Source organism: Cheilinus undulatus, linkage group 12 (assembly GCF_018320785.1).
Source record: "Cheilinus undulatus linkage group 12, ASM1832078v1, whole genome shotgun sequence".
In the NCBI taxonomy this organism is placed as follows: Eukaryota; Metazoa; Chordata; class Actinopteri; order Labriformes; family Labridae; genus Cheilinus; species Cheilinus undulatus.
The window spans coordinates 30423260-30445295 of record NC_054876.1 but is presented as its reverse complement, the minus strand read 5'-3'; the positions used below and the strand labels follow the sequence as shown (position 1 = coordinate 30445295).

Below are 22036 nucleotides of genomic sequence, written 5' to 3'. Positions count from 1 at the left end.
TTGCCAATTTTATCTGCATTTCACAATGTGTAATGCCCTTTACTGCAACTATGAACCCATTTTTGTTATCTTGTTACCTATTTTCACCTCTTTTCTGCCTGTCTGTCACTTTTAACCCATTTTTGCCACTCTACTTATTTTATTTGTCTAACCCATTTTGTCACTTTTAACCCATTTTAATTCTGACTTAAGAAAAGGGGTTTACATTTTGAAGAAGGCAACATACTACAACATAAACAAATAACAAGCACATATGTTGCTTTAATAAGAGTGGCTATTATTTAGGTGAAAAAAGTGGTTATCACAGCTTAACTTTAAAATGGACCATGATTTTGCTGACCTCCATTGGTCCCTAGTTCGGCAGGGGCCCAGAAAGCTCTTCCCTTTATCCAGCCTTGCCCATAAGCAGAGTTCCATTAATAGTTTAGAAAACATACATAATTTATTTTCAGAATGTAAAATAAGTTACGCACTGGACACCAACACCTATCCCCCGGATAGCCCATCAATAAACCAGAACTCTTCCTTAGTGCACCCTTTACACAATGTTGGCCAACTTCCTTCTTCCTGTCATTCATATTTTCAACAACGGCAGAGGTTGTACAGCAATAAAGTGCTGTGGGCCTGTACCCAACTAAGAAAACGTTGTCTACTGAAACTATGTCCACCCACTGAGTAATCAGTTGGTTGTTGGGGTATTAATAAAAAAGAAAGAAAAGAAAAAAAATTATCTTTGGATCAATCCAATCAGTGACAGGTTCCTCACCCTCCTGTTAGTCTAAATGAACTTCAGTATTTAGCATAAGCTTTTTGCAGCATCATTAATCATTTTTAACTTCATTTTGTTGTACTAAAATAGAATCAGAGACAAACAGCATGCACCTACCTTTATACATATGACTTCTGTCATCACTGCACATAAATGTTTAAGAGCATATACTACACAACATGCAGAGTTTATTAACAGAGGTAAATTGTATATAGGTCCATAGGTCAGGACATCAAAGGGGAGTATTGCTTACCTATATCTGAGTTCATTTTAATCACATGCTAAAAGGACTAAATGAAATGTATTTGCCAACCAGTGAATTAAACAGGCAAGGGTCAGATGTAAAATAAAGTAGAGCAGTGCACTAAGTTGCAATTGCCCAACCAAAAGGATTTTGGTCTGATGGGAGCTTATCAACCAACCAATCCACCAACCCACTGGAAGATGTCAGCCTGACAATATTGTTTACTGCCTGGACAAACAAATTACAGCCATTTTTCCAGGGCAGGGGTTTCAGAGTTGATAACAATGCATTATGAATCTAATTCAGCTGGACAACTCAAACTTGCAATGGTTAAAGTGTTTACTGCAGCAGCAGAAATTAAGATTGTGCTTGGCATTGTGACCCTAACCTTATCACTCCTTGCAGATCTTCTTTACTTGCAGAATTTAAGGAATGATAAGGAAGCATATTAAACTCCCCTTTAGGAGCCTAAAGGTTCATGCTGGGGTAGCAGAGAGTAAAATACTGATTCAGGCCAGTACTGGCAATGGCAGAGCGGAGGAGAAGACCGGAAGTCTCGTAGCTTAAAGGACTGCCAATTTGGGGGATTTTCATCAGGTGATTAAATAACAACGCCTGTCAGCTGTGAAATCAGTGCAGCACGAGTTAGCTGTGAACTAGCTCACAGGGATTGCATTTTGCCAAAGTAAGTCTTTTAAAGCTGTAAAAATACCTGTCATATACTCATTAAATCATTCTGTACAAATGGGAATCAAGGTGTACTGTCTCCACATCATATGGGAGTATCATTCCTGCCTACACCAGTTGAAATTAAGTTGTGTTACATTGATTTTTTTTATTTCAACAATAATACAAGAGCTACAATGAAGTGAAATATTTCCATGGAGACACAAATTATGTAATTTTGATTAGCTGAGTAAAATAAGCTACACAGATCCACTTTCAGCACATTTCATAGGGACTGAAACTGTTGTAGTCATGTTTTACAGTGCAGGTACTTCTGTTGGAGGTCTGTGTGTGTTATTATGTAATTTTCTGAGTGTGTGTCTCTCTCATAAACTCTTTCTCTCCTCAGTGGTGTGAAGGTCTGAGCTCAACACAACCAGCAGCAGCCACACACACACAGGACCACAGGTGTGACAGTGCATGTGTTGTACTCTCTCGCCCTTCCTGTCTTCTCTCTCCCTCTCTCTCAGGCATAAGTCACGCTTCACATCTTCACAGCTCCTTCGGTCCAGATTATTTGCTCAGATAAAAAAACTTTATTAATGTCTGCAGTTGACTGAAAAGAAAATGAATATGAGACTTCAAGGCTGCTTTCACAGCACCTGAAGACCTGAAGCAAAGCGTCACACTAATGGCCTTTGTTATTGAGCCAGGGAATGAATGACATATAATAAAGTCATAGCTGGTTGATAAATAAAAAATTAATAGACTATTTGGTGTTCATGCTCTTAATTTGATTACCGACGTTTCTGATAAAAAGGCTTTCATTGTTGAGGTGGAAGCAGACACCTTTAAATAATGAATTAACTTCTGATTAAAAAGCATTTTCCTGGCTAGTAAATGAGCCTGAAGCACCATATTCTAATTATATTAATGCCATGCAAGTCACATTGTATCGTTAGCTGCAGATTGGATTATGGCACAGTCAATAAAGGTGCATGTCTCTCTTTCAGAGGTGCATAGAAATAACCATACCAATGTTTAAATAATACACGTGATTACCAGCCAAACCTATGCATATTTCAATTCTGTCAGTTTGTGAAATGAGCTTTATAATTCAATATTTTCAACAGTTCCTCCTGTTGAAATGTCACTTGTATGTGTCTTACAAACTGCATACCACTGATCTCTCTAAGAGATGGTCAAAAACGCCCACACTGCCAACATCTTCTTTCATGTTTGACCATGAAGTTTGACTTTGTCCAACATGTGACTCCCTCTACTCAATAAAAAAAGTCTTCTCTAAATCAGTAGTTAGGTATGTCAGCTTACATAACTGATACTGAAAACTGATCCACATCAGCTGCTTACATAGCTGAATGCTATATTATTTACCAACAGATTCATGTCAGTCAAGAGTTCAGATTTCAAACACCACTGCACTCTCATTCTTTTGCAAAATATTAATTGGTTGTCAGTATACTGCAATGCAAAAGTTTATTTCACAACACTAAGATTAGAAAATGTGCAGACTAATAGAAGACTCAGTAATACATGCCTGGACACTTAGAACCAGTAGACAAAATCTGTTTTAGTACAGTCTAGGGCTGCAAAATTAACTGAATGAAATACAAAAATGTGAACTTAGGCTTAAATATTAGTCACCATTAAACAAAATATTTTTTGGATAAGGATGAATAATGAACACGAATTTAACATTCACTTTGATATATTTGTGTGTAAATCTGAATATTTTGGATCATTGTTGGGTCATGTTTGTCCAAAAGTGCTCAGTCATATTTTTGTCCTAGTCTGGCCCTGGCAACAGATGGGAAGAAGAGAGAGATGCATGATACCATCAGTATAGTGTTGGCATCTGGAAATATTAGCTTACAAAGTGAATTATTGATATTGGTAGGCATGAACATTTTTGCATATATTTACAACTGATATTTTGGCTACAAAAATCCACCTACTTCAGCCTTTAAATATTGGCCATACTGACAAATAATTCAGTGGAGTTTCAGGCTTTCTCTCTAAATTTTTAGGTCTGAACTACATTTAAATAGCGGTATCAACGTCGGTAACAATTGTTTTGTAAATAATAGCATATTGGATCGGAAAAATTCAATATCCTGCATCCCTAGAAGAAGGATTTTTTAAAAATATATCATTGACAATACAAAAAAATCCTTAAAATTAATAACCATGAGTGATAATTGTGATCTCAATGTCAATTTAAAAAGAGGAGTGATATTTGTACCTTTGTTTATAAAAATACTACAAAATAAAAGCAGCAAGCCTCTAATCTTGACATCATAAAACCCCGTTTTCAGTTTTTTTTGTAAAAACAATTTTATGTCTTATGACATAGGACTATGCACTTTAGAGAACACTATGCACTTAATAAGACCCTTCTCCACTGTTGTCCCCACTGTTGGCTTTAGTGATGTTCAAATTAATCATTTCCACAATGCATCGTGATGCAGACGTGTACTCTCCTGCATCCATGCAAAGGCAGCTCATAATCGATGCAGATGGATGTGATAAAATATATATGTGTATTGGTGCTGATCTTCAGCACTTAAAATTAAAAAAAAAAACCTTCCATACACCATATGCTATGTGCATTGCCTCTAACAATGCATGGCAGCACCTTCTGATCGGACTTGAAGTACCCTGTGGCACTTACTGATGTTGTTTCCTCCAGTCTTACGTTCACTTTTGTTATACTTACTCTCAGATGTTCATGGCATTAGACAAAAGCGTCTTCTAAACGACATTATAACATTGTAACATTATGAATTTACCGACAAATTATTTCAACAATAATCTAACTTCATTCTGCTTTACTAAAACTTGCTTCTGCAAAGGATGGCATAAAACAAAGGTTAATATGTTGCTCCAAAAGTTAAATTACCAAGCATCTGATGTCATTCTGAATTAAATTTGTAAAAAAAAAATTACTGTTGTATATTATATCAGCACTTTGATGCACTCCTGCCTTGCATTGTGAGCTGCCCTTGTGTCTGTCTTTGTTCCTGCTGCAGGTTCCTGGTGGGTGGCGTTTGCCACACCTGGGTGGACCTGGCCAATCCCCCAGGAGTGTAACGCATTCCTTCAGTCTTCCTACACACTCTCCCTGCTCTGCCCCTCAGCTCTGTACGGCTGGGCTGCTGTTCTCAGCCTTTAAATATCCAGGCATACTTGAGTTTTCTCCTCCGTTAGTTTTCATTACATTTTATTTGTATTGTTAAACATTCCTTTGATTTCATAACACTTTCCCATTTTTTTGTTAAACCATATGTCACCCTTGTTTTGATACGTCTTTTGAGCCTGGTCATGACACTAAAATGGGTCATTCCTTTATTATATTTAGCATTACGATAATTTGCAGTAACTGATTTCTATCCTCAGTGGTGACACTTGATCCTGCAGGCGTTCATGTGAAAGCGTGACAAACAACAAAAGGGACACCATGTGGCACGGCTCACAATGTCAGCTGTTTTTAAATGCTGTCATAATTCTTTGACAAGTTGTCCTCAAGGGAGGAGGTCATTATGTGCCTTTAACAGGCACAAAACAAAAACAATAACTCCTGGAATAATATTGATTGGGAACATTAGCAAACAAAAGGGTGTCAGTCATGCTTAAACAACAGATAGATGCCTTGTTTTTCATTTTCCCCAGGCGTGTCGCTCCTCTCTAAACACTCCTATGGTACAAACTGACGATGCTGCAGGGAATAAACAACAACAGCAATCCGGGAACATCTGATGATGTTAAGCAGCGGAAGCAGCACCGGAGGGGAAACATTTCTCAGAAACAAACAAAAGTCGGGACACACTGACTCAGGGTTCCAGTGAGGGCCAAGCATCAGTCAGCTCCACTGCAGGCCATAAAACAGGAAGCCATTGCCATATATGGACATCACAGGCTATTGTGTCTGTAGCTACATGCTCCTACTGTGCTATGTTTCCATGGCAACCAAGAGGAGTCAGTCTTATTCTTCCCTATCTGTCTGAGTATCTTGCTTTTCATCTGTCTCACACACAATCACAGACACACATTAGTATACACCTTCACACCAGACACTGATCTGATAGTGTATGACTCACTCTTATAACCTTTTATAGAAAGTTTGCAAGATATCAGCATCCAGAACTTTCTCTGTTCATCAAGGGTATACTCCCTGCTTCTCCTCTCTCCCCTCTGCCTCACCCTTTTCTCCAAAGCTACAGCACTTTAACATCTGTTATTTCTGATTCTGCACTGCTTCATGGCTGCTGAGATTAAAAAAAAAAAAAAACACACACATACCCACCCAAAAGGGGAAATGCACATCTGTGCATGCTTTTTTGCTCCAACAGTAGGGGGGAATTCATTCTTTCTGGGGAGTTTCTGCATGTTGCCTCATTCATCAGACCATTCCATAACTAAACAGGTTTCAGTGCACTAAAATCAAATTAGTTAGATGAGCAGGAATACAGAATTGAAGTGTTGTTGCATAACTAGTCATTTTAAACACAGATGAGCTCAAGCTGTGTAATCAGGAAAATAATGATCTGATATTTGTTAAAGCTGAAAACTAATCACCAATCCTTAGCAGCTTTAAGCCAGGCTGTGTGTGTTTGCTGCACCAAACACACACTTACACAATCAGTGCATTTATGTAAACAGAATTCCGATGTGAGGACTGATACTCAGTTTATTTGGGAACATTTTATGCCATTCTGTTGCCTCTTCAGGGTTTTTTGTTTTGTTTTGTGCCAGTCATAGAGGCATCATTATCAGGCTTAAACAATGCAGGAGGTGCCAGTTCAAGCTCTACCCATTTCTATTACATTTCATTAGTATGTCAGGTGAAGAATGGCTTGTGGGGAACTGCAGGATTGAGTCACCAACCAGCTCCTTCTTTCCCTCTCATCTTCACTCCCTCGTTTTTTTTTTGTTTTGTTTTTTTTTACCTCATCATCTCTGCCTTTTTATCAACTCCCTTATGAAACCATTCTCATTTGAATTCATATTCAGCACAGACACACACACAGAGTAAACACCGCTAGGAACTCCACAGAGCTCTGATTTCATGCAGTGTGTATTCATACTGTTTTCATTTACTGCAACGCTGATTAAGTAATGAGCTAGGACACACTAAGCAATCACACAAGGAAGCATCAGGATACAAACCAATTTCCAACTTATTTGCCAGGTCATCAACACTTTTCGTAAACAAAGGTGACCCATTTAGATACCTTAAAGGACAATGACACCATATTAGATTGTGGTGAAGTAGAAGTATAACATTATTGTACTGTCTTACCAGATACAGGGGACTTGCTGCGTCGTGATTGGACGATGGTCCTGGGGGAGCTTCGGCAGAGGGATCCAGACATCTTCCCGTAGTTTACCGACCTCACCACACGACACTCTGCAAGCATAAAGACGATGTAGATGAACAAATTCAGGAATTAATTAGAAGACCCCATTAAAAAAATATGGATTAATTTACTGAAATAGTCTCTCAAATTTAGTGTATTTTTATTCAAAGTTTTAGTTCAGGCAAATTCTGAATGGCTACTTGAGAAGCTGTGATACCAATTTTTCCCTACAGACACTAATTCTTATAACTAGATTTCAGTACTGGCTGATACCAACTCCTTCAATACAAATCAACGGAGGTCCAGCCAATTGGTAGTAGTCTTGTAGTAGTAGTAGTAGTAGTCTAGTAGTCTTATAATTAATGAAATGAGGATCACATGATGGCAGTGAATGTGGCTTATGTGATTGCAGTATAAAGACACTTGTGTCTGGAAGGTCCAGTCACTGGTTAATTAGTATCCATGGCCAACATTTCACAATGAAGACAAAAGAACACTCCAAGCAAGTCAGAGAAAAGGTTACTGAAAAGTATCAGTCAGGGGATGGATACAAAAAAGTTGCAAAGCACTGAACATTCCTTGAATTCAGTAAAATCCATCATCAAGAAATAGAGGGAATATGGCACATATGTAAATTTGCCTAGATCAGGCTGTCCTTACAAACTCAGGGACTGTGCAAGAAGGAGACAAGTGAGAGCGGCCACCAAAACACCGATGTGTGCTCTGAAGGAGTCACGAGCTTCAGCAGTTGAGATGGGAGAGACTTTGCATACAACTGTTGCCAGGTTCTTCACCAGCTAAAGCTTTATGGGAAAGTGGCAAAGAGAAAACCACTTTTGAAGAAAAATCATTAAATCTCAACTAGAGTTTGTCAAAGACATGTGGGAGACTCCATAGTCAAGTGAGAGAAAGTTGGTCTGATGAGACCAAAATGGTGCCTTTTGGCCATCAGACAAGACGCTAAGTTTGGTGGACACCAACAAGACACCAAATGCTGCACATTTGCACACCACAAACACACCATCCCCACTGTGAAGCACAGTGGCGGCAGCATCATGCTATGGGGATATTTCTTGGCAGCACACCCTGGAAGACTCATAGACATAGAGAGTAAAATAAATGTGGCAAAATATAAGAAAATCCTGGAGGACAATCTTATTCAGTCTGCAAGACAACTACAGCATGAGAGGAGATTTATTTTGACCTGAAGCATACAGTAAAAGCTACACAGAAATTGTTCGGACAACGAGGTAAATGTTCTAGAGTGGCCGAGTGAAAGACCAGACCTCAAATCAATAGAGAATTCATGACTCAACCTGAAAAGGGCTGTTTATGCCTGATCCCCTTGCAACCAGACAGTTGCAGTTGCAGTGTCCAGATGTGCAAGCCTGATTGAGACCTATATACAGACTCAGTGCTGTGAATGCAGCCAAAGGTGTATCTACTAAATATAGACTCAAAGGGGTTAAATATTTATGCAGTGACTTATTTTATCTTAAACATATTTATCTGACGGACATTATTTTGTAGGAATCTGTTTTCACTTTGACATTAAACAGGTTTTCTATTTTACTTTTTTGGTCAAAACAGCAAATTGTATTGACCACGATTGATTTATAATATTAATAAAAGGGTAAAACATCTTATGGGATGAATGTTTTTAATAGGCATTGTATAGAAGCAGTAGTAGGAACACAGTGTCTGTTTGCTACTGTAACATGATACTTTACCTTACTTGGGGCTATATTACCATGGTATCTGATCTATGCATTGAGTAGCAGATTTATTGACAGTGTTTAAAGTAATATCTGGGACTTATACCAACAGGGGAATTGATACCAAAAAGCAGTATAAAAAACAGTGCTGGTTGATGAGGTTATTGATATTAATGATGGTGTCATTACCAGCACATATACAGAAAATTGGATTTATATTGCTATTGATGTAGGTATTAATACTGACACAGATCCTGATATAAGCACTGGTACCAATGCTGATAATACTGTATATATATTAACGCTGTTAGCAGCATATTCCAAACAGAAATAATAGTACTGATACTGGTACCAACATCAGAACAATTTAAAGTGATAATTGTCACTAAAAAGGGAAATCTATTTGCTTAAAAAGCAATGCACTGTAGAATACAACATGCCATCATGACATGACTGTATTTTGTGACAATCACATTCTAAAATGAAAACATTTGAAACCAATTGATGACATATAATTTTAATGTATTTCTGACCAACTTTCCTTTAGTAATTTGATTGATTTTGACCTTTAGTCTTGCAGGAAACCACCATAGCACTTATGTAACAACACAGCTGTAATTGGTTTTACATTTTGGTCCCCTGAAAAAATGAGCTCTGACCTTCACTGGGCTCACTTCCCAAACACAATTATTGTAGTGTTTCAGAAGTGACAGCTATGACTCACAGAGGTCTGGTATTTCACACACAAGCAGGCCTAGCAAATGAGCTATGTGATGGTGCTCACACACTCTCCCTACATCCTTCTTCCCCCAAACTTTGCTCCTCTCCTGCTCATTAACCCAGCCCCATTATAGCTCATTACCATTTTAGACCGGCGGGGGGAGGAAACTACGGCCGGTCTGCCATGTGTAGGTGCCTCATTCACGTGTTCTTGTGAGACACAGCATGTGTGTGTTCTCTGCTTGCGTGGCAGCCGATGTGGCTCAGTGATTAATGTAATATATGGAGAACATGATGACAGTTTGCCACAGAGAGGCAGAGGAGATAATTATAGTGATGCTGAAAAGAGGCAAAGTTTTCTGCAGCTCAGACTGTCTTCTGTCTCACTGCCTGTCTGTTTCATTTGTCGCCATGCTCTCCCATCTGTCTCCCTCTGCCTTTTGCCCTCTGTCTTCTGCACTCCGTCTCTTGGGTCATGAAGAGGTGTCAAACTGTACTCTCTGTCTTTGTGTTTAATGAGCCAATGTGGGAACAGAACTCTGCACATCCTCAGGGGCAAATGCAAGAAAAGCGTAGAGGTTTACTAGTAATTAGGGATTAATTAATGGTTGAAAATGTAACAATTCTTCATTAAGTGTTAACAAATTTTTTATGTATTGTTAAGTTTTTTGCCTAAACTATTCCTATACATTACCCTGTAGCTATTTCATCCAGATGAAATAAGGTTAAAGTTGAACATGACATCAGTTACCATACAGCTGTTGTTGAACAATATAAACCACTGACATGTTACCACACTACTACGAGATAAGATTAACTTAATTCTTTTGTTATCCTTCTTTACTCTTGAGACTCTGAGAGATCAGTAGAGCAGAAATGACATAATATGCATTGAAAATAAAGAATTTGGTGAAGGTGAGAAAAAAAAATTGCAAGTCTGCTTAAACTCAAAGTTATTTTAAATCAGGGATAAATATGTTTTCAACAGGTGCCTTTTACTGAATTTCTTATATATGCATTTTAAGATCTACACCATATGGATAAACATATATGGCTACACCTGTTAATGATTGAATTTAGGTGTTTCAATCAGACCTGTGGCAATTATTATTATTATTATTATTATTATGATAAATAAATAAATAAATAAATAAACATTACATAAACATTAATAATAATTTAAAGTGTTCTAAAATTAATTTAGTCTGAATACTAAGGTAATTGTGATATTACAGTTTCTTTTTATTTTTAATAAATTTGCAAAAATTTTAAAATTCTGTTTTCACTTTCTCATGATGGGTTAGTGAGTGTAGATTAATGAGAAAAAACATATTTTTGGACTGCAGGATCAGGCTACAACATAACAAAATTGAAAAAAGGTGAAGGAGTCAGAGTACTTTCTAAATGCACTGTTCATAAAAACCAATAACAATCCATCCAGGTCACCTTAAACAAATCCAAATTAGTGCCGTGTAAAATGGGAGTATTTGGAGTTGACACGATCTATACTATGTGCCATGTGAGCGACATGCTGTTGTCTACCACGTGAGTAAAATATTAAAAGCTGACGAGTGAATTAAAAGCTGCCACAGTGTCTTAAATGATTCAGAGAAATATATTTAAAAGAAACTAATAGAATGCAGACTAAGAAAAGGTAACAGCTGTGACTTTTTAAAAGGCTCATCCAAAGTTTAAGGCCTACTGGTGCTGTGTCAGAGACAATCATCATGTAAACCTGTCAGTCACTATGATTTTGTAAAATTCATCCTTAGTAAAAACAAGTGAGCAGGGCAGACATAAGATGCTCATACTCTGCTAAAATTTAATTGACTCAAACTAAATGAATTAAATCATGTAAACTACATTAGCAAAATATTTTGTGCCTTTTGGTGGGAGTAACTGGCATTGCATTGAGCTTGCAGGGCACCAAAACTTGTGGTTTGATTTGACCCAGAGGTTATGAGAAATGTTGGATTTTGGTATTTATTCTTATTTATCATGATGCTTTTGATGTCTTGTGTGAAGCACTTTGAGGTGCTGAAAAGTGCATATACTGTGAATAAACATGTCTTACAGTTTTATTAAACCAAGACTGACAGCGTTTGATGGAATTTGTTATGCATTGTACTAAAATTAGGTAAAGCAGGGTCATATCTGATGAATCCAGCTGTATTACATTGACTTACCAATGCGGTAATTTCACTTTTTCATCAAGATGTTGGAGCAAATCTAATCCTGACAAACATCTGAGAGGAAAGATGATACATTTTGTATAATACTTAAACAGTTACATGGTCTCAGATAGTATATGTTTACTTTAAAGACCATAAGAGGAGCTGCACTTCCTGCTTATAGCTGCCTCATGCCAAACTGACAACAAAGACAGTCATTGGTTTTATTCAAAGTACAGGCACCCTGGAAACACGGACGATGCAAGCCTTAAGGGATGTGGGAGGTTGTTTTGTAGTCCTCAGGACACCAAAAAGAAAGTGGCTAATAGCCAGTCATTATATTTTGCAAATTAAAGGAGTGTGTGGGGAAGAGACAGGGGAAAGAGGAGAAGGAGGGGTAGAAAGAAGAAGGGGTTTGGTGACCCAGGTGGGATAGATTTTATTTAATGGATGAGGTGATGCAGGGGGAACAAATAGATTGGATAAAAACCCTGAACAAAGCCAGAGCACACTCATTCATGTAGGAAGGGAAATGAGAGCGTGAGAATACAAATGAGCTCTAAACGGCAGAAGCGTTCAGACAGAGATGCAGACAGTAAAAACACAGACGGGTGAAGTGAGGACACGGCGTATCCTCATCAGCCCCGCAGTGGAGAAAAAGGCTGAGCAGAGCGAAGAGAGGAACAGTCGTACAATGGGTTAGACGATGGCATAAGTGCAACGGACGGTTTTTATTCCAAGAGGAGAAGATGAGTGGCAGAAAACAATGGAGCGTAATGAAGTGAATAGCCCACACAGTCCTGTGCCACCTGAACCACAGAGGATGTGTCATAAAGGCAAAAGACTGTGAGAGTGAAAAGGCATGATGTAAGGGGGGTAAAGCAGAGAGGGAGGCAGAAGAAAGAAAACTGATAAGAGATTATACACAATCAACATTGCTGCAGACATTTGTACTGTATGATTCACTGAAAACAAGAAATTACCCAATACTGGCTGCTCAGGACTTCTATTTTTGTTGCCATGGCATTAAAACAGGTATTGAAACGGCTTTATTTTTACAAAAATCACATCAACGTGTACAATCTGATGTAGTTACAAGTTCAGGAATTTTATTTCTACTTACATTTTATTTTGTCTCTGCCAATGTCTGAATGTGTATGGATCGATGGTAGATGAATTGAATTTATGAAAGCCAATAGAATAAAGAAGCTGTATCAGAGAGCAGTTGACTGGTTTCTCTGCGTTTTAATAAATTATTGACCACAGGCAACTTTAAGAAGTAGAACTGTAAGAGAAGTTATCTAACTCTTTCACTGAGTAAAAGTGAGTTTTTCTGTTTATGTCAACTGAAGTGAGACAGATTAGATTTATAGAAATGTTTTTAAGGTTTAATAGGTGGAGTTTTGAATATTAGTACAGCAGATATCATGCATGTATATACTACATACTTATAGCATATGTGGAGAAATTGTTTAATAAACAGTGCAGTCAAACTCCCTGTTAAATGCAACTTTGTAACATGTGAACTTGTGCTGACAATTACATGTTTTAATGGTAATTAATCTCATAATTTCTGCAGTTAATCCTGACTAATCTCCCCTTTTTGTAACATTTTCAAATTCAAATATTTTGCATTTAAAACTGTTTTTGTTTCATTTTGGAGATAAACTGAGTGTTACTGACTTCCTGTTTGGACACAAACCTGCTTTTATTTTAAAAGGTTGTGTCCTCAGACACAAAACCAACAGGTTTAAACCAAATTATTCAACAACAAAAAGAAAACTATTTAACTCATTTGCAAAAATCCACCAGAAAATAAAAGCAAACTGAAATGCAATTTGTCCCTTAATGGGGAATATGTAACCTTGCAAAGCAGATGGCCGTTTCCTTGTTTTTCACTGGCAAATCTGTCTTGCAAAGCTCCCATCTGAACCATTTGGGCCTGGTTAGAAAGTGACAGGACCAATCAGTGACGAGGGACAGTACTTTCAGGCGCAGCAGAGTCGTGACGTAAACAAGCAGCAAGAGCTGGTGCAGTTATGGAGGAAGAGATTAGCGTGGATGCTGCTAAAGCGCCAGTTTTATCAGAACTTGACAACTTTTTTTCCTTAAAAGAAGAACAACGAACAGCAGTGAGTTGTTTTCTTTTCAAAAACGACAAAAGTTGAGTACTTGCATGTCTATAGACGCCATGTTTCGCGTTATTCCTCAATAGCTGGGCATGGGCAGCTCAATAGCGGCTACGTCACATGTTTTGTGCCTCTGATTGGCCCGTAGAGATGTGACAGACAGAATGTTCATCCAATCACACTCCGAGTTTTTTTCAAAGCCTCTGCCTTTCCACAAACGTTTTCTATTGAAGCTTTCCCAGATTGATGTGTGAAACAAATCCACTGGCATGTCAGGTTAGGGAATATGCATTGGCAGTATAATTCAGCACTGTGATTGATCCTCAGCTGAGGAAATGTTTAACCAGACTTAGTGTGCACAACCCTGCCATCGAGAGGAGATGCCACAGACAAAGCTGGATCCCTAAAGAAGACAGACCGTGCACCCACTGCAGCCAAAAGGAGATGGAAACAGAGCTGAACTTTCTAATCCCCTGCCCTTTATACAAGGCCATCAGAGACAAGATTTTCCACTTTTTACCAGTAAACAAAAACAATTCAAAAGCATGAACAATGAGCAGAAACCTCCATATCTGCTGGGTAAAATGCAACAATGTGCAAATGCTGCAACACATAATGTGAGCTGTTTTGACCAAAGAAGAACCTCAATCACCACACAATGAAATGGAGCTTTCTGCATTTAAGAAAAAATAAAGTTATACATTTTTTACCATGTTTTAAAATGATATGATTTATAATAATTTATTTCTGCTATTATTATCGTTGTAAATTTGTACATTGCTTTGGCAATAAAAGTGATGTTTTCTATGCCAATAAAGCCTATAGGATTGAACAGAAATGAGATTGTGACTTCACTTAAATACAGAAAAGTGCATTTTTTTATGGACTGAAAAGGAAATAAGGGAACAGTAAAAAGGTTAATGTTTGACAGTACAAGATGCAGATGATTTTTGACTTGTTCACTGAGCTTTCTGTGAGTTTTTTTAAAGTGAAATGAAACATTAAGGACCAGTGGTGAGCTTATTTTACATCATTTTGGCTGCAGAGAGACATTGCTTAAGAGTGCTGAAAGGGACAATAAAGCATGTGATCAATTGCAAGTAAAAAAAATAATGCACTTTTTTTGCAAGATATATTTTGGGGTTTTTATGCCCTTATTTTGAGAAATAGGGATGGGGGGCAAAGGCTGGGCTTGAACCTTTGCTGCCCACGTACGCTGGGAACGACCTAGGTCATCTGAGCCCCGGTTAATGCACTAATTATGGACCTTAATTAATCTTGATTAATGTGTTAATACTAACAGCCCTAATTAAAACCCCTCTCTGCCAAAAAACTAGTTTGTAAAGGCAAATTAGTAGAGTTTCATTAAAGAGTACAAGAGTACTTTTTGAGATGTTGTCCACAACATAAGAGATACCAAACAGAGGATGGATTTTCTACCAGTTCCTATTCCATGTAATTCCTAAAAAAGAAAGATATTTCTTAATACTAGAAAAGGACGTGCATAAAAAAGCTTGTGATTTGTCAGAAGGAGTGGCTTTGGGAAGAAATGCTAAGAAGTGAGAGAGAAGAACAGCATAAGAAAAGACTGCTGAACACTTTAATCTTAAATGTCAGTAAGGAAATGCAAAGGAAAGTGATTTTGGCCTCACCACTTTCATCCAGCATCAAATCATCCTGGTAACGTAACTTCTCAGGTCCACACGCCACGAAAATGTCCTCATCGCCGAAGAAGTCCTGCAGACATGACACCTGGACAGAAAGACGAGGAGAAGATCTAAATCATTGTGTCTTCATGTCTTATAAAATCATTTCCTCTTTTTCAGATTTGCATTAAACTTAGACAGATGGACACCGCCAAGAATCAGGCAACTTTGTCTTGTTCAAGGGCACCTTAACCATTTAAGGTAAAACAGACAGTCTAACTGCAGCAGTTTCTGGCTGCTCTGCAGATTTTTTAGATGAGGAGTCTCTAGTCAGGCATCTGATATTTCATACACATATACTTTTTTTCTCTCTCCCTGTGTTTAAGGTGAAAAGACACATGCACCAAGAACCTTGAGACCAATAAAAGAGCTCAGGGCTGTCTAATAGTGCGTGCTTGTTTTGTTGCTTGCACACTTATTTTCATTTGTTAACATATGTGTGCATGCCTGCCATGTCCCTGAGCTGCAGCAATGTGTTTGTTTCTCTGCACTTAATAAGTCTTTCAGTAACTATTATGAGACCTTGCCGACTCACAGATTTGCTGATGCAATGCAGCACGTGCACTGGACATCTAAGGGAGCATGTGGTGTCTGTTCACTGAAGTCTAGCATCTTATGAATGGTAATGAGTAACAAACTTCAGCTAAGACAACCGAGGGAGAGGGAATTTATGAGCAACAGGGTGATTAAAAAGTCTTGAGCTGGAGAGGTCTGAATTGTTGGCACGAGGGTCTGCAGATTCTTAACAATTTTGTGTTAATTAGAGAGCCTAATTAAAACGTTTTTCACATGTCTTCAACCTAGGCTTCTGACATGTTTGTTTTTTCTGCACAAGGCAGATATTATTCTTTTATAAACTTGTGCGATTATGCTTCCTTTGCCTGGAAGAACTCTCTGCATTGGAGTGTTTATTATGACATCCAGGCGAAGAAACAAACTGCTGTTCATTATCTTTTATTTGATTTAGGCAACAGCTCATTCCATATCTGATCTAAACTCTGCATGATTTACTCAAACAACTGTAATTACACCCCACAGGCCAACCATCACATTGCAATCCCAGGCCATCAATATTCCAAATTATATTTCACGATAGGCAGCGTTACAGTCACAAAGGGAGTTTATGGGAAGACAGTACTTCATTCATCTGGTATGACAAATCTCCCACCAAAAAACCTATTAGGAGCTATTAAAATTTAGGCAGCAGGCGTGTCTAGCAGTGCCTGGAGTTAGCACATAAATATAAAGCACCACTTATTGCATTTTTATGGCAATTAACATCCAAGAATCCATTTAGTTTCCTATTAGCTGACGAACAATGCCCTGAAAGAAAGTCACACATGATGTAACAGTATTATCAACAGAATAACCAACAAACAGCAAAAAGGCCAATCTTTCCTAAAGTGTGCTTGGGAATGGGAGTCGTCCTCTATAACCCCCCCCACAGACACTAAAAGAGCCAACAGGGACACACTAAACAAGTTTAATCTAAGACACAGACTCTCTGTGGACTGTGGATAGCTTTCATTTAACTTTCATAGCAAAGCTGTAAGATCGCCAAGTTCCACGTCACATGAAAACACACACCCCTGAACACATGGGTCATTGTCTGTCCATGTGAGCGTGCACGGAAGCAATATTATTACGGTTTCATAACAGAGTGCATATTGCTTTGTTCCCTGATATCCCCCTGATAGTGTGTTGGTGATTATTTCTGGGGCGAGAGGCTCCACTTTCAAACTAGATGGCTGCGATACAGATGCGGGTGTTGTTAACATTTCCCCAGTGTGTCTGCGCTGATGGGAAGCTTTGGCCACTTCTAAATCGAGCTGTGATGTTTTTTTATCACTACATTTTCACACTATCTTCCATCGTTATATCAGTTTTGATATTGCTTGCTGCTTCATTCTTACATAAGCTGTTGTGCCTGCTGAGGGCTGTAACTTTACTTTTGGGTAATTTTTGATTAATTCTGTTGAAGTTGTTCTTGGCTGAGCTGGAAGCTTCTCTAGAGCTAAAAACACTAAGGCAAAATAGTATTCTTTGGTTCCAGGGATTGATACACCATTAATTTATCAAAAAATCAACATAGAAACAGATGATTGAAGTCATAAATTATTGCATAATGTGCTGATCATTTATTTTCAGAAAACATGGATATGGTCGCAGTTATGTTTGTGAGCCATAGGTTTTTGAAGAGGTGCCATGAAGCCCAACAATAGTGGCCACCATATCAGGAATGCTAGTGTCAGCTAGCTTCAAGCTAATTAAGAAGCAAACCTCGAGGTGGCGGTAGGGTTATCATCTAACCAGGAGGAATTCTAGACCTAAAGGATGAAAACTAGAGGAAAGCAGATAAACTAAGGTCTTTCACAATATTAGGGCTGGGGGGAATTTCTTGTTTTTTGGCACAAGCCTCAAGTGTACACATGAGGAATCGCAGTTTTTCGCACTCCCAATTTCCTCTATTTTCATCAGAAGAAGGTTGCTGCTTTCTTTTTTAAGCTTGTTTTTTTGACAAATGGCCTTTATTTAATGGGGAAAACTGATGAGAGACAAGAAATATGATGAGAGAGAGTAGGTGAAGACATGCACCGAAACATACACTGAGACTGGGAACCGATCCTGCGACCAGCGAGTTGAGGACTGATCGGTGGTACCTGACTGATTGGCACTCTTCGACACCTGCTCCACCAACTGACAGACACCAGCACCCAGGAGGTTGGGGGTTTTGTTTTGTTACGTTTTGTTGTGTTTAACCATAGGGGGCCTTGACTCGAGTTAGCTTGTTAGCTTCTAGCTGGCTTGTATCACACTAATTGAGAAATCATTTTTCTCTTCAGGAATGCAAGTAAATAACTATAATTTGACATATTAATCAAGAAATATTAATGTGCTTTACTATTTTTCAGTTTTTTTGTAAATCAGTAAATTTAAAAATTCATGGATAACAACACAATTATATTTTAGCATTAAAAATATCATTTGGGTTAAAGAGCTTCTACATATTGGTGTATTAACCATTGCAGAAACATAAAAATGATTTTGGTCATTACCAATGCTGTTAATTTGGGCAGCTGTGGCATAAACCTTACTTTGGGTGGTGGTCTAATAAATTTGTTAAGCACTGTACAACCAGACAATCCAAAGCTAATATTTGACTTCTTTCAGGGTAGTATATCAGTAAGCTGGGTATTCACAATGTACTTGGTGCATTGAAACAGTGATAAAGCATTGATATCTCCTAGCTACATTAACAGTTCACAGTGGCATCGCTGAATGCCTACATTAGCTCTTGTCTGACAACTACTAATGGGATATCACATAAGTGTTTGGACTTCAAATATGGTCTGAAAACAAGATAATGAGCACATCAGATTTCTAACATTCATGATTTACAGTCTAAGCAGTATAATTACACAGGCTGAGTGTGAAATCAAGAGAACATTTGCAACTTAGTGAAAATTGTTTTTCAGAGCGTTGCTACTGTTGTTAAGCTTTTGTTCTTTCTGTCTGTCTGTGATCATAAAACATGGTCATTTTATACACAGGGTCTTAAATAAAAGAAAAGAAAAAAAACTTTATCAATCTTCATTTCTGTGCAACTACTTGACTCAAAAGTATATGTTATCACTTTTGTTTTTAAGGGTAGATAGCATACCCTTTTTCCTCCTTTAAACACAGTCCCATGTGGTTTTCATGAATATTTTTGCCATGCTTTGGTCAAAATATAAATCGATCATGCGCCAGAGAAGGGTTTTGACCCCATATAAACCAGCACTGAACAACCTCTCTCAGAATGGTCAGTTCTGGTTATCTCTCTCATCCTCAGGGTGTCCTTACATGTTACCAGGTGAGGGAAGGTATCATTACAATGTCACAATTCTGAACAGACGATCAGATTTCCTGTTTTCAGACATAATGGGACCATGGACAAAAGACTGTGTTATTTATTTATTTTTTTTTACATTTTGTGGGTTGGGAGACACTCTGAAAACCCAAATATATGTACAAAAATATTAAAAAGAGATTGAAAGACTTTTTAGCCAGAAACTGGAAAAAGATAGTAGGAGACAACATGCAAAGCAAAAGCCACAGGCCAAACCTGAAATTGAGCGCCTGCTTTGAGGTCAGCAGCCTCTGTATTTGAGGTACAACTAGGTCCTATGAAATGTTTTTATTTTTTTCTCAGATTGATTTGTTCTGTTTTATTCTGTTTTTTAGATTTTATCTTTTACACTAATTTTACCCTCAGAGTGAGTGTGCAATTTACGCTTATGCATGAAACGTCCATTGATCAAATAGAAATAACCTTAAATTTATCGATGCAACACAACTTTCCTTAGTACTTTAGGTCAAGACACTTCGAGTGCCTCACCACAAATGGATGCTATCTTTTCCAGTGGGATTTCGGCATCAGCACGCATATCCACAAGATCACTTCTTGAATCTGCTGACTTGTATGAAGTAGCAATGCTTGCCTGTAGGGGCGTGGTAGCCTAGCAGTGGCACAGTGTTTATCCCCCACTTTGTATGTCAACATGGCTTCAAACAACAATTGGTCATTGCCAGTATTTTTATGTTTCCAATCAACAGTACGATGATGGGATTTAAATATAAGCTAATCACCTGACACATAAAGTCTATTGGAAACTGCTGGGCTCTGTGTTTTGGGGTAAGTGTTGGGTTACTTCTTTCTTTTGACGACCTAGCCAGCGTTTCAGGTGGTTACTTTGCCAGGCTTGTATTGTTAGGGAGGTAGAGATATACCATGCCTATATAAAGTATTCACTCCCTTTGATGTTCTACCCTTTTACTGATTTTATAAACCAGTCATGGGCAATAATTCAGCAGAGGTCCAGCCAATTGGTGCTAGTAGTCTCACAATTAGCGAAACAGGGATCACCTGAGTGCAGTGAATGTGTCTCAAGTGACTGGCCATCAGACAAGACGCTATGTTTGGCGGACATCAAACTCTGCACATCACCACAGACACACCATCCCCATTGTGAAGCATGATTGTGGCAGCATCATGCAGTGGGGATGCTTCTCGGCAGCCAGCCCTGGAAGGCTTGTAAGGGTAGAGGGTAAAATGAATACGTCAAAATATAAGAAAATACAATCTTATTCTGTCTGCAAGAAAACTACGGCTTGGGAGAAGATTAATTTACACCAGGGCAATGACCTGAAGCATACAGCAAAAGGTACACAGAAATGGTTTTAAGACAACAAAGTGAATGTTCTGGATTGGCCCAGTCAAAGCCCAGACCTCAATCCAATAGAGAATTTGTGGCTGGACATCAAAACAGGCTGTTCACACTTGATCCTTGTGCAACCTGACAGAGTTTGAGCATTTTTGCAAAGAAGAATGGAGTAAAGTGGCAGTGTCCAGATGTAAAAGCTATATTCCATGTTTAACAGTAGATTCCATTTTTTGTTCACCAATTCCATGATTACATCTGTGATCACAGAAGCCATGAGGCTCGAAACCACCAGGCCACTGAAATTCTGAAAACATGTGTTTTCATGTTATGTCCCTTCTGAATGATTTTGCCTGTAAGAATGTCAACAAGCATCAAAATGCATTTGAGAACTTAAAGACCTGAGTGTATTTAGCTGTATGTTCTGTCTGAATAAAAAGCTGAAAACTATTGGTTTTCTAATTATAAATGACATAAAAAATGTAAAAAAAATAGCCCCCTATTTCATAGGCTTTAACTTGCAAAATGCTTTAAAACGTTGCCTCATAAACATGTAATAAATCACTGCAGCTCTACTCAAATTTGCTGCTTCTAAAATTCCAGTTGTTTGGACCAACCACCACATCTTGGCTGTGCAACCCTCTTTGTAGGATAACAGTCTCTCAGAGGAGATTTTGTTCTCTATTTTTACATTGCAGGATGTATTTAATCACTTTTAGACGTGCTCTTTTGAAAGGCCAAAAGACAGTCATCCCGTTGAAAGCTTTGTTCCTGTCAGGGAGGATTTCTGTTGGATTTCTGAGTCAGTCTGATCACATCCCCCAGGCCTACGCTACTGCTGCTGCTGGAGTCAACCAAGAGGCGTCTGCTAAGAGGAGGTCCTTTGAAGCGGCTTATCCTTAAATAACAACCATAACACACCAGATTTATACAGTAAAATGCTAACAAAGAACGCTGAATATATAAGACACAAGTTGAGGAGTTTTTGAAGTAAATGAGAGGAAATAAGGACAGTAGTATGTAGGGCACTTTTGAGCTGAACACAAACAAATATGGAGCAACACACAAACATAAACTGTATCCCATGAAGGATAAAGTATGGTTGCCATGGTGATTATGCCCTCCAGGCATCAGTGCATGGCTCATGCATGCCACAGACTAGATGATGTGCACAGTGTGATAGAGAGCTTTATCATTCATATTTTATCTACTATGGGCACGATACTCAACAGAACTGTGTCATCAAACAAAAACTACACGCATGAACACAGGCACACGCAGCGGCACATGGCCTGGTTAGCACTAAAATACATATGCACGTTCCTGATTATGTTGAA

At 38.3% G+C, this 22036-nt stretch overlaps 1 protein-coding gene across 1 annotated transcript in view; it reads right to left on the bottom strand.

Annotated features, from left to right (window-relative positions):
* dclk1a (doublecortin-like kinase 1a) overlaps positions 1–22036 on the bottom strand; it is a 70843-nt gene that overhangs the window by 30674 nt on the left and 18133 nt on the right. The window contains exons 4-5 of the mRNA XM_041801347.1: positions 15445–15544; positions 7000–7107 (exon numbers count right to left, since the gene is read on the bottom strand). Of these exons, the coding sequence (XP_041657281.1) occupies positions 7000–7107; positions 15445–15544 (208 nt within the window). The remainder of the gene's footprint in view (positions 1–6999; positions 7108–15444; positions 15545–22036) is intronic.